This window comes from Hemitrygon akajei, chromosome 14 (genome assembly GCF_048418815.1).
Source record: "Hemitrygon akajei chromosome 14, sHemAka1.3, whole genome shotgun sequence".
In the NCBI taxonomy this organism is placed as follows: domain Eukaryota; kingdom Metazoa; phylum Chordata; class Chondrichthyes; order Myliobatiformes; family Dasyatidae; genus Hemitrygon; species Hemitrygon akajei.
In genome coordinates, this window is record NC_133137.1 from 61,733,720 (window position 1) to 61,748,099 (window position 14,380).

Consider the following 14,380-nt stretch of genomic DNA (forward strand, 5'->3'; position numbering starts at 1 on the left):
TAAACTCTACTGTTACAATCTGGTCAAAAAGTTGTAGGGATGTTATGTTGAACTTTCATCATCACTGAAAATTTTAATTAGAGACAGGAGCAGGGGAACATTGTCAAAAATATGATTAATTCAACCTATAAGCAATTTTCTATTTGTTTCTTGGTAGTGAGGGCATGGAAAAGAGGCAGTGAAAAGCGGGAGGTTGTGATGAAATCTCCGAGATTAGCTCCATCAAGTGTGGCAACCTTCATCTTCACAAAAATCCACCTAATCTAGGCTCTTGACCAACATTATTAACTGCAGCAAACATAAAATGCTGGAGGAACTCAGCAGGTCAGGCGGCATCTATGGAGAGGGATAAACAATTGACATTTCGAGCCAAGACTCTTCATCATGACTGGAAAGGAAGGGGAGATGGGCCAGAAAAAGAAAGCTGTGAGGGACTGCAAGTAATGATTATTCGAAAACTTCAGCTTAGCAAATTTTAAAGTGACCTGAACAGACAAAACACAGATCGTACTTCATATGGATCTGCCCCCCAAAAAAGTCTCTTTATTTTAAAAAAAAAAGGGGGGCTGATTGTGTCCCTCTAAAATCAGGGGCAGTTGCTATGGAGAATATATCCTGATACAACTATAAAACCTCCTAAGCCACAAGAAAATGAGACTACCTCTGGAACAAAATAAAACAGTTGGGACACTGTTAAATGCTAATGAGGTCTTAAAAGTTGTATACAGTAATTCCACTGTACTGTGCTGAAATGTCTGACCTGGCAGTCAGTTGTAACAAATCCAAGCAATTTTGGTCCAGGCCTAGTAATGGACTTAAATTAGGTGGGTCAGGCAAAGGTTCCCCTGCTGCCTTTTCTATATCTTATGTTAAATCACAGCTATAAAACTGCTCAAACACTGACAGCTTAATTAAAGTCCCTTGAGCATTACACCCTCTCAATGAATGTGTTCTTGTAGTCTTTCAGTGGGGTTGTTGAGATTGGGCACAGCATCACATTGATAAACCCCAAAATGCTGCATAAATACATATTTAACAAAAATTAATCTTAGCCTATTGAACCACTTTGGATTAGGTTCACTTCTAAAAGCACATAATATAGACCATACAAATTAAATTGAATAAAGCAGCTCCTCATGTCGATGCACAATTCTACCACAGCATGACATCTGAACTATAACTTGAGGATGATTGGCTATTTTTTAAAAATGGTAATTTTGTTGAATTAACTTTTTGTAGTCAGAACAAGCAGCAGTTCAATCAGCAATGGATTTTTCAACACAAAGAAATATTCTCTATATTTTTCTTTACTATATTTAACTTCTTCACACTCTAAAGATTCCTTCTTCAATTCCTGTTATGTCATTGAGATGATTAAAAACAAAATTGTCGCTTTTATGTCAAGCCTATTCTTTATCCCAATTAGACCTGAACTAAGGATAAAAATATGCAGATAAAAATGTAATCATTAGTAAATCCTTTACAGAACTGAGAAACGTTTTTGTATAAAAACCCATGGAACAAATTCCGTTAAAGGTTAAAAGTGCAAAAATATCTCCTGGTGCTTTAGATAATGATTAGAATATTCAGTGAGGCCCCATAAGTATTATGTGATGCATGACTCTTATACAATAATTCCTTCTTTAGGTATCTTGGTGAACAATCAAGAGTCAAGGATGTGAATCTTCACCTGAATCTTCATTTGAGATATTTTATAATTACTTAACCAAATAAAACATTCATCACATCATGTCCTTAAATTGTAAAGTATATTTTATGATTTAATATATTTCACATATCAACAATATTATTAAGACTGGGTTCTTCATTTAAGGAACACAGCAATAGTTTGATTTCCTGCAACGTCTCCAAATGCAGAAAAATTGATACACACGTTTGTTTTTAGCTGATTAGACTACTGTAATGCACACTTTCAGGACAGCCCAAGAAAGACATAAATCAGCCACAGCTTATTCAAAATGCAGCAGCAGGAATCTTAACCAAAAATTGAAAATCTGAGCACATTTTGCTGGTTTGGTATCATTACACTGCCTGCCTGTGTTCTTTAGGATCCATTTAAAAATACTCTTCATTGTGTATAAGGCTCTGAATAATCTATCTCCTCCATTGGAGTAGCTATCCCCTTATATCTTAATCGTAAATTTAGATCCGTGAATGCTGGTTTGCTTATTGTTCCTACAGCCAGGCATATAAGAACAGGTGATGTGGCCTTTTGCTCTTATGCACTAAAAATTTGGAATATACCACTGACTGAAATATGCCAAGCTAGTACTGTGGAAAGTTTCATAACACTTCAAAAAACCTACTTTTTAAAATTTAACCTACTTGTAGCATTACTTAATGCCAGTTGATGTTGATTATATTATACAATTTGGTATATTTTCTGACATTTTATTCTATTCTATATAATGTTTGTCTTTACTTACGATTTTTAAACTTTGTCTCATTTTTATGATTATATTGATTTATTTTTACAATCTATGTGAAGCACTTTGAGTTTGCATTGAATGTATGAAAGGTGTCATATAAATAAAGTTATTGCTTTTATTCATATATGCATTTCCTATAAGGAATCCACGTGTTCCAATTTACTTAATCATTCTTTCCAGTGATTATCTTCAATGTTTATTTGAACTTTCAGTGCTCTGGTGGTATAATCAGGTATTCCAGTGCTTCTCCTACTACTCATTGGTTCGATGCAGAAACTTTCTTCTTACATTAATTATATAAGGTCACATATGGAACCTCCTCACCCATGAAGCAATCACAAAGTCAGGAAGCCACCTTGCTACAACTTAGTCTCTGAGATTCACGATCTTGAAGAACCATGATGTTCATGTTGAACTAAGCACAATGCTTTTGGCTTTTTAAAGAGTAGCACTCAAAATGCGGGAGGAACTCAGCAAGTTGGGCAAAAATATGGAGAAGAATAAACAGTTGACATTTCAGACTGAGACCTGGGTGAGGGTCCTGATGAAGGATCTCATCCTGAAATGTTGACTGTTTATTTTTTTTCCCTATAGATGCTGCCTGACCTGCTGAATTCCTGCAGCATATCGTGTGTGTTGCTTTGGATCGCCAGCATCTGCAGAATCTTGGGCATCTGCTTGTGGATATTTGTAACCCAAGTAACAATCAAGTACTAATAAAGGTGAACTTCATCCTGGGCAGTATTGCAATATATTTGACAACAATTTTCACACTTCTCCAATGCTAATAACCCCACTAGTTTGCTTCACATGGGAATATTTTAACTCCTAATGCTGAATAGGTAAAAGGTATTAGAACATAAACTGCAATTTGAATAACTTATGAATTTCATTACTATACTTGTCCTAGCATTGCTGTTCTGAGAACATTATTTTTTATTCAAATATACTTTATTCAAAAAAATGATGTACAATAAACCATTCAATGACTCTCAATCCTTTACAAATGTTTCCACTATATTCTATACATTTCCACACTTTTTGCCACTCACGCGGCACTCTGCTGTTTCATATTTACACACCATTGTTGAGAGGTATACTCCCTGCCACCCGACCCCTCCCACTCCCGCAGAAGAACCCTAAACCGTGGTCCTTCCCCACCTGGCTCTTACAGTGGCTGCACCGACTTTGAGTGCGTCCCTCAGCACGTACTCCTGCAGCCGAGAATGTGCCAGTCAGCAGCATTCCCCCATGGACATCTCCGTGTGCTGGTAGACCATCAAGTTTCGGGCTGACCAAAGAGCGTCTTTCACCGAGTTGATGATCTGCCAGCAGCACTGGATGTTGGTCTTCGTGTGCGTTCCCGGGAACAGCCCGTAGATCAAAGAGTTCTCTGTCACGCAGCTGCTGGGGATGAACATTTTTTTGGGGGGATGACAGTTTCAACATTATTAGATAAATCCAGAAAACAAGCTGAGGGAGATTCTTTTGTCCAGTGAGACTATGTTCTTCCTGCATTTCTGGTTCCTCTTTTCACATACGGGATATGTTTTGTTAACAATGGCAAAAGTTTAATTTACTTATACCACTTTACTCTTAGGCATCATTGTCTAATTGTGAAGCACCATTCATAACTAAACCTCTTCAGTTGCAACATACACTCAGTGGCTACCTGTACATATGCTCATTAACATAAATATCTAATCAGCCAATCCTGTGGCAGCAACTCAATGCATAAAAGCATACAAACATGATCAAGAGGTTCTCAGCTGCTGTTCAGACCAAACATCAGAATGGGGACTAAATGTGATCTTAGTAATTTAACCATGGAATGATTGTTGGTGCCAGATGGAGTGGATTGAATATCTCAGAAACTGCTGATATTCTGGGATTTTCAGGCTCAACAGTCTCTAGAGTTTATAGAGCACAGTGTGATAGACAAAAAAAACACCCAGTAAGTGGCAGTTCTGTGGGCATCAATGCACGTCAAAGGAGAATGACCAGACTGGCTGAAGCCAACAGAACGGAGACAGTAACTCACAACTCCATGCATTAAAACAATGGTTTGCAGAAGAGCATTTCTGAATGCACAACTCATCAAGCCTTGAAGTAGATGGGCTACAGCATTTGAAGACCACAAATATACAGGAGGTTGCTAATAAAGTGGCCACTGAGTGTATGTTACACATGGGGATGTTTTGTGATTTGAATGGCCGCATTTACTTGAACTGCAATGAATGCTAAGTTTCTCCTTGTGGAAGGGATTGCCAATATAATTAACAAGAATTTGATGAAATTTTGATCCTATCAGTTAAAGACAGCTGCTCACATTCATCATGATTTAGGTCACTGCTTCAAGCATGTACAAATGCAGGCAGAGCAAAGTGTTAAATTGTACCACACAGGCAAAATTGAAGAGGGCGAAGAATGCAGGACTGAAGGTGTTGAATTCAAATGCACATAGCATTTGGAATAAGGTGGATGAACTCGTGGCGTAATTAGAAATTGGTTGGTATGATATTGTGGGCCTCTCTAAGTTGTGGCTGAAAGAAGGCCATAGTTGGGAGCTTAGCATCAAAGAATATATTTTGTATTGAAAGGACAGACAGGAAGGCATAGGCAGTGATGTGGCTCTGTTGGCAAGAAATGGAATTACATCTTCAGAGAGAGGTGACATAGGGTCAGAGAATGTTAAATCTTATTGGTGGAGTTAAGAAATTGCAAGGGAAACAATTATGGAAATCATATATAGGCCTCCAAATAGTAGCCAAGATGTAGGGTTGAGATTGCAAATGGAGCGGGAAAAAGCATGTAATAAAGGTAATGACACAATTGTAATGGGGTACTTCAATATGCAAGGGGATTGGGAAAATCAGGTTGGTGTTGGATCGCAAGAGAGGGGATTTGTTGAACGCCTATGAGATGGCTTTTTAAGAGCAGCTTGTGCTTAAGCCTACCTGGGGAAAGGCTATCTTGGGTGTGTGTAATAACCCAGATCTCATTGGGAAGTTTAACATAAAGGAACCCTTAGGAGGCAGTGATCGTAATATGACTGAATTAATACTGCAATTTGAGAGGGAGAAGCATAAGTCACATTGCAATGGAATAAAGGGATTTACAGAGGTATGAGAGCGGAGCTTGCCCAGATGGATTGGAAGAGGATACCGGTGGGGATGACAACAGACAGAGATGGCTGAAGTTTCTGGGAATAATTCACAAGGTGCAGGATAGTTACTGTATGCCCCACAGAAGAAATAGTTCTCAAATGGCAGTGATAGGCAACATTGGCTGACAAAGGAACTTAAGGACTGCATAAAAGCCAAGGAGAGGGCACATAAGGTAGCAAAGTGAGTGGGGAGTTGGATGATTAGGAAGCTTTTAAGATCCAACAAAAGGCAAATAAAAAAGCTAAAGAAGGAAAAAGATGAAATATGAGGGCAAACTAACCAATAATATAAAGCAGGATTTCAGAAGTTTTTCAGTTTCATAAAGAGAAAAAAGGGAGGTGAGAGTATATTGGACCACTGAAAAATGATGCGGGTGAGGTAGTAATGGGGGACAGAGAAATGGCAGATGAACTTAATGGGTACTTTACCCCTGTCTTCACTGTGGAAGACACTGGCAGTGTGTCAGAGGTCCGTGAGTGTCAGGGAGCAGGAGTGAGTGCCATTCCTATTGTAAAGGGAATAGTGCTAGACAAACTCAAAAGGTCTTAAGATGGATAAGCCACCTGGCCCAGATGGACTATAGCCCAGAGTCCTGAGAGAGGTTGCTGAAGAGATAATGGATGCATTGGTCATGATCTTTCAAGAATCACTTGATTCTGGCATGGTCCCGGAGGACTGGAAGATTGCAAATGTAACTCCACTCTTTAAGAAGTGAGGAAGGCAAAAGAAAGGAAATTATAGGCCAATTAGCCTAAAACTCAATGGTTGGAAAAGCGTTAGAGTCTATTATTGAGAGTGAGGCATCAAGGTACTTGGAGACTAATTATAAAATAAGTCAAAATCAGCATGGTTTCTGTAAAGGGAAATTTTGCCTGACAAATCTGTTAGAGTTCTTTGAGAAAGTTGCAAGCAGGGTGGACAAAGGGGAGGCAGTGGATGGAATTAGAAAGTGGAAGTGATGGCTTGGCGGCAAAGTTTGTGGATGATATGAAGATAGGTGGAAGGGTAGGTAGTGCTGAGGAAGTAATGCAATTGCAGCATGACTTGGACAAATTGGAAGAATGGGCAAAAAGTGGCAGATGGAATACAGTGTTGGGAAATGTATGATAATGCATTTTGGTAAAAGGAACAATAGTGCAGACTATTATCTGAATGGGGAGAAGGTTCAAACATCAATGGTGCATAGGGACATAGGAGTCCTTGTGCAAGGCTCCCAGAAGGTTAATTTACAAGTTGAGTCTGTGGTAAAGGCTGCAAAAGTAATGTTGGCATTTATTTTAAGGGGAATGGTATATAAAAGCAAGGAGAACACGCTAAGCCTTTAAGATACTAGTCAGGTTGCACTTGGAGTACTGTCAACAGTTTTGGGCTCCATATCCTAGAAAGGATGTGCTGTCACTGGAGAGAGTCCAGTCAAGGTTCACGAGGAGGATGATTCCGAGAATGAATGGGTTAACATACGAGGGGTGTTTGGCAGCTTTGGACCTGTACTCGCTGGAATTTAGAAGAATGCGGGGGGGGGGTGGTGGGGATCTCATTGAAACCTACTAAATGTTGAAAGAGCTAGATAGGGTGGATGTGGAGAGGATGTTTTCTATGGTGGGGGGTATTCAGAACTAGAGGGCAGAGCCTCAAAATTGAGGGGCAACCCTTTAGAACAGAGGTAAGGAGGAATTTTTTTAGCCAGAGGGAATGCTCTGCCACAGACTGCAGTGGAGGCCAAGTCCTTATGTACATTTAAGGCAGAAGTTGATTGTTTCCTGATTGGTCAGGGCATCAAAGGATATGGTGAGAAGGCAGGTGTATGGGGTTGAGTGGGATCCGGGATCAGCCATGATGGAATGGCGGAGCAGACTTGATGGGCTGAATGGCCTGATTCTGCTCCTTTGTATTATGGTCTCATGGATGTTGAAGGAATTCAATCGATAAATGTATGTTTTCGCTCTCATCTTGCGGCAAACTTTGTGGCTTATTATGATAACACGTTACTGAGGGTCTGTCCATTCAGATCACATAGCTCCTTTGGATGTGTGTTTAACCATCAAATCCCCTGAAGGAGTTCTTTATAGTGTGAGTGTGTATTTATGAAGTCTGCCTGATATTGTATTGGTTAAAATTAAAACCTGCAGGTATTGGAAACTTGAAATAAAAAGAGAAAGCATTCTGCCGGTCAGGTGGGGGAGAGGACATTATTAAAGTTTCAGTTCAAAGATGCTTCATTAGGACCTGGCATTTCTGCTTGTCGACAGTGGGGCCAGTCAGATCTCTGCTCCGACAGTGGATTGGGTGATGGTTGTGCAGGTGGAGTGGAGTTAAACAACAATCAAGGATGAAACTGATGGGCTAGGGCTTGAACAAGCAGCTTGTGTTGAGGTATGGGGGAGGGCAGAATTCAGCGACCTGGACTGAAAAGCAGGCAGTTACATCGGGTGTATAGTAGGAATTTTAGCATCAAGATATTAGCCAAACCCTGGGCTGGATGACTGAGATATGTGAAATGCTGCTGTGTGAGCTGGAGTTGATCCAACTTCAAGGGAGGTTACTAAACTTAACTTGCAGGTATCCCAGTCTCATTCTGCATTTATAAACACAACTATGGTCTCTCCCAGATTAACGTGGTCCAAATCTTTTTGAAATAATCATAAAGGAATATTGCCCAAGGGCTGACAACAGGAAAGCAAGGGAGTAATCAGATTTCCAGATGAAAAACGTCCCAGAAAATATTTATTTCCAGTTGCATAACTGGAAAAAAATCAGCTTATGTGGCTAAAGACAAGCCTGTCAGCTGTTCTAACATCTCTAATGTAATTTGGCGTCTGCTTTTGTGGAGCCATGGCTCTGCAATGGATCAAAGTATGCTTTATTCCTTTAAAAACCTGTTTCTAAGCTCATCACAGGCTAACTGTTACATTTACAAATTAGCATGTCACATTTTAATGAAAATCCCATTCTAGCAGAAGTCTTAAATAAAGGACAGCTCACTCTTCCTAGCCCTGAGAAGTTGCTCAGAGCGGTATAGGTGGTTGGGCAGAGATACAACTCTACCAAAAGGAGGTGAAAGGCACTCCATCCCTCCGCTAGCCTGCAGGTTAAGGTTGGGCAGAGTGTAACACCTGCTTAGCCCACCCCCTCCCCTCCACCGGATCGGAGTCATGTGAAGCCATGGGAACAGGTGGTGGATGGTCGTATGAATAGCCAATACAAATCCTGGTTATGCAACCACTGATGCCCTAGGCAGACACTCCCTGAAGAGACTGATAATGGCTGAAGTCAACTGTCTTGTAAAGACGCAGCCCAGAAGAAGGCAATGGCATATCACTTCTGTAGCAATATTTGCCAAGAACAATCATGGTTATGGAAATACCATGATGGCCCACATCATACGCCACAACACATATGAATGAAAGCATAGACTTATGCAAGCAGGACATTGCATTGTCTTCAGTTTAGAACATAATATTTTAGTTATAATATCTAAAATCATAATCTATTCAGTCCTAGATATTTTTGACAAGCTTGAGAGGCTGTTACACAGGGCCCAGTGGCAGCAGATTTTGACATATTCCTTCCCCACAGATACTTTGGAGTGGCCGCACCAAATTTCACTGTGTCACGCCGCACATACTCCGCAATCTCAGAACATGCCAGCTGGAAGCATTCGGGTGCCGAGACCGTCTTGAACTGGAAGACCAATGACTTTTGGAAAGATGATAATGAGCCTTATACCACACCAATGATCTTCTATCGGCAGTTGATGTTCGTCTCAATATGTGACCCTGGGAACAGCCTGCAAAGCACAGAAAACTGTGCTGTCTTGGAAACACTTTGCCAAATATCAATGCATCTCTTTCCTGACCCTGTAGGCAAAGACAGGCTGCACAAAGAGAAAGATGAGAGTCACATCTGCAGCACAGCTGCCTAGAGGCGATGTGTATTTGGACAGAGATTCCAGCTGTGCGTTAAGGTTCTGACTGGGAGTGGAAGGCCCTTCTCACTACCAGCCAAGCAAGTTATTGATTCTTTTAGAGTCTCAGTAATAAGGCACTACGTTTGGCAGTCTGCTTTAGAAATTATCCCTCAGGGCTTCTGTATAGCCTGATTAACTTTGTATTTGGGATTTGGCCCAGCTGAATGGAATGTTAGGTCAGATCTATACTTTGTAACAATGGGGACTTGGAGAACCCCAGACAACCCACAGTCAAACCTTTTATGGACTATGCTCCATATACAGCCTCGTAACAAAAATAGTTGCCCTGATAAAGACCACACTGTGTATAGTTTTCTCTGGACATTTGCAGATATAATGCATGATTGTTTGGCAGATGAAATGGATGACGGCACAGGTAGCTCAACAATGGTATGGACCACACCTCCACCATAGACAGCAGCGCCAAGAACACCCTGCATCTGATGACCCAATTCCTTCCCAACAACAAGAGGGAATGCATGCCCACATTCCCAGCATCTGCTGCAACTTGGCTGTGTGCTCTATCCTGTGCATGTGCACGTCTTGACTCCTCTAAACCAGATTATCAGTACCTTCGGGTCATCAGACCTGATAGTGAGTGGAACAGATGTTTGGCCAGCTCAGTTGCCAAAGAACATGGCTGTATGCTCACTGAGGTTCACTCTGTTCCACACTGTTCAAAGCCAAACCAGTTCCATATGCTGATTGTTATGCCTTCAGATCATCAGAACTAATGGCTGGATGGATTCAGCAAAGGCATGATACAGCACACAGACAGGATAGAGGAGAGACAGCATTCTTGTCTGACTCCCTCTTTGACTGGGAAAACTTACAAGTTCTACCTATTAATTCAAACTGTGCTACTGATGTCTATATTGGAACAGGAAATCCAATTACTGATTCCCTCCTCAAAAACCATTTTGGACAGCAGACCCATTATTTACATGTGCAATATTCTCTCAAAGGCTTTTTCCTCATTCAAGCTGACTAAGAAAATGTCCACCCCACATCCTTCACTCAGTAGACCAGGCTATGTCTACTATATGGGATTGGTCAGATCGGAATGAAGGTCCATCCTACCCTATGGTGGGAGCAGGAGATCTTCTGTCCAGTTCCTTGTCAGTGAACAGGACATAAAATGCAAATGGAAAAAAAATTGAAGCCTTCTCCTAAGCATGAAAATGACAGGTTAAATTATCCCATTCCTAAAAAACAACTTTTAGGGAGAATAAAAGCAATACTTTACATCTATAAAGAACAGTGATAAACTGCAAAATTGACAAGGAAAAGTTTATTACAATCTTGCAAGTATTTTGGAGCAAGATAATGAAATGTCAAGATATTCATTATTATATATTTGATAATTTGCATTAATCTTTGCCTTTCATTTACTTAATAGGGAGCTATTTGGTCATTGTAACATCACTAGCTAAGTGTTAAGACTGATCCCCCAATGTAATTTATACTGCTTCCTGGTCATTATATGTCAATGGCACAATGGCCAAGAGCATAGCTCTCACTAATCCCACCCCAAAGATCAAGAAAAGCTGAGATAAGCTGCGAGCCGTGCGTGGGTTCACTCTCTGAATGGGTTTCCGCTCCAGCCAACAAGAAACCCACTGTCCAGCCACAAATGAGTAGGCTTCCACACGTCAGGCAAACTCCCTGAGAACAGTGATCAAATAAGTCTCACTGTCACAGGACCTAAAATACAGCTGCCTCCTTTGCAATTCCATCTACTTACATGCATTCACCCCATCAAAGTGAGCAGCACGTGTAATGAAAGTCCCAGAGCTGATTAGCAGCAACAGAAAGGACAAATAACATTTCTGTCATGCACTGCCTGTGTTGGAGATGGAACAAATTAAACAACAGGCATTCTAATCTGTTCTTCTGCTAGGTAAAGGAAGTAAAAGGAGGAAAGGACATTAGATCTTTTGTTCTCTAAAGACACTGCCTTCCCCATCTTACACACAACACCCCACTGTCTGCATAAATCACATTGTCACAAGGCTTTAATCAGGCACTTACTTGGAAAAAGCTGACCATTTTTGTCTGGTTTGTGCTCTGCTTGCCATCTTTGAAAAAGCAGATTCCAGGAGGCTCTGACAGGATTATTTTTCACCGTTGAATGAGCTGCTTTCACGAGCAGCTGCTTTGTCTGGCTGCGTGAAACATCACCTTTTAAATACCCTGGTTTTCTCTTTCCAGATGATGCAACATTAACTTCATTTCCCAAGCAGCAATCTTACTGTGGGTAGCTACAGCTCCTCTAACCCACCTCATACTTTGAGAGGACAGGCTGTGATTACACCCTGCGGTAGCCCCTGAGTCACATGACCAATGGTTTCCATGGTATTGTCTGTAATAGAAGCCCCCCCTCTAATTCTGGTGACTTTGCTGCTGACAAGATTGCTTCTTTTCTCTCCTTTACAATTACATTGTGCACTTAAAGGATCAGAAAGATTAAACTTTTTTTTTAAAAAAAAACTTCTTTCAAGATTATTCTATGCCACTTCCCCACCCCAACTAACACATAATAACACCACTTTTTTTTTAATTATTTGGTGCCTTTAATGTGGTAGCACATTCCAAGATGCTTCACTGGAGTATTATCAAAGAAATATTGAACACCAGACCTGTAAACAGATATCAAGGAGGATGATCAAAAGGTTATAAATTATGGCAGATTAAGAATGGTTTTAAAGGATAGAATATCAGAAGGTGAAGAGGTTTAAGTAGGGAATCCCAAAAATTACAGTCAAAGCTGCTTAAAGTTCAGTCACCGATGGTGCAGCAATAAAATTAGAGAAAATGCAAAAGAGTCTGAAATTTTAAAGGTTTACCCTACAGAGAAGTTACCATAGAAATTATGGCACAGTTTGCCACTTGACCTCATATTCCTGGGTCAACTGCAAAGTCTAAAGTAATTCATACATTATGCAGTGTTTCTATTCTTTAGTGATTGGTTGGAGGAAGTCTCTTGGGCAAAGTGCTTAGAGGAAAATCAGACAGCCTCCATTATGAGCCTGCAATCTGTCATGCTTAACTTTAACTTTTGCATTCTGCCCCAATGACGTTTAATGCCCAAGTGGGAGATCTACCCCAATCTCTTGAAGAGAGAAAGGAAATAGTAGCAAACACTATCCAATAAAGGACTGTAGAATTCCCATTACTCCTAAGCATGTTTAAGAACTGAGCAGCAGTGAAGCAGAATTTGGCAACACTAAAGAATAGAGCAAAGAAAATCGAAACAGCATTGTGAAATTATTTTGTTAATCAACCTGATAGAGCTAGAAATAACCAAATTTTTTTTAAAAATCCAATTTCCTAAACCTTGTCCTTAATCCTACATAAAGACAGCCCCAGGTTATGTAAGGATTCTATTCCTGAGAGCTGCCTTTAAGCCAATTTGTCTGTAGGTCAGAAACATTCGGTTTCTATATGGTGTCACCTTACACTTGTTATTTTGCTTCATTTCATTGAAAAACTACTCTAATACCATGCATAATTAAATTAATGAAATACGTTGTATACCATATCCAATAATCAATGAATACCATGTAATACAATTTATTATCATTATTATTATTATTGATTTTTATTATAACTAGTTTGCAACAAGTTTTAAAATGTGTGGGAGAAATTGCACATATTTGGATTTTCACAAGTCAACTTATTTGTAACTGGTAGAGTCCCTATATTTTATGTTCTGTCAGTTTACTGCCCAGTTTCTTCGATGTCTCTGCAGACTTGGGCACATGGAGAACTTCATCTCTTCCTCCATCATCCAATTCAATATCTCTGCTTTCTTGTGATGGCACTTTCATAGTCAATATCACATCATTGCCAATAACTGACGATTTCATTCATCCTCTCTTTGAGAAAATAGGATGGGTCTCCTCGTTGACAGCACCACGGCAGCCACCAGCACTACCTCCCAACACACACACAAACCTGGCAGTGTGTTCCTCTGTCAACTCTGCACTCTTTATTATTGGTGGTTTCTACCTCAATGCTTCTGTCTTCATCCTTGCAAATGCTACCCAGAGATACAAAAGCTTGAAAGCATGCACCTCAATGCTGAAGAACGGCATCTAACCCACGATTATAAGATGACAGAATTCTTCCCTACTACTATAAGATGGACTCTTGACCTCTCAATCTACCTCGTTGTGTAATTGCACCTTGTGCACATTTGCTGAACTTTATCCTGCACCATTATTCTTTTACCAAATAATACCTCTATGCACCATTATAATGAATTGATCTGTATGGACGATACACAACATAAGTTTTACAATTCTACATACCTTGGCATACATGACAATAATAAACTAATTTACCTCATGTTACCTTTCTTTTTAGCTCTTCAATTGCTTCTGCCCATTTCTGTTGCTACTCAATGGCACCTATTAGAAATGAAACTTGCAGCAACTTATGAACGTGCCTTCCTTGTTTTGCATGAAGTCATATGGCCTGTATGTCTGTTTCCTGGGCCAGTGCTAAATCAATGCACTGACAACAAAGACAAACTAAACCACTGGAATCTCTCAATAATATAACAGTACTTTAGTGAAAACAAACAATAACAACTTGTATTTCAGAATCATTAATACCAAGGTAAATTATCCGGGAGTCCTTTGTCAAACAATTTTTGCTTAAACAATTTCTGATTCCTCAAAGACTTCTGTTTTTGAACTTGTGCTTTCACATTGTGGTTTTTTTAATGCCTTGGACCAAGTTTTGCTGGCACCACCTTTTCATCATCCGAACATTTCTACAGTCTCACCCCA

At 40.1% G+C, this 14,380-nt stretch overlaps 1 protein-coding gene across 7 annotated transcripts in view; it reads right to left on the bottom strand.

Moving 5' to 3' along the window:
- Positions 1-14,380, bottom strand: part of LOC140738627 (uncharacterized) — a 231,818-nt gene that overhangs the window by 90,075 nt on the left and 127,363 nt on the right. Inside the window, exon 1 of one of the 7 annotated variants that reach the window (XM_073066213.1) lies at positions 11,616-11,886. The exons of the other annotated variants lie outside the window; for them this stretch is intronic. Coding sequence (XP_072922314.1) covers positions 11,616-11,662 — 47 coding nt within the window. The 5' untranslated portion in view covers positions 11,663-11,886. Of the gene's footprint in view, positions 1-11,615; positions 11,887-14,380 lie in introns of those variants that run through there. 7 annotated transcript variants of the gene reach the window in all.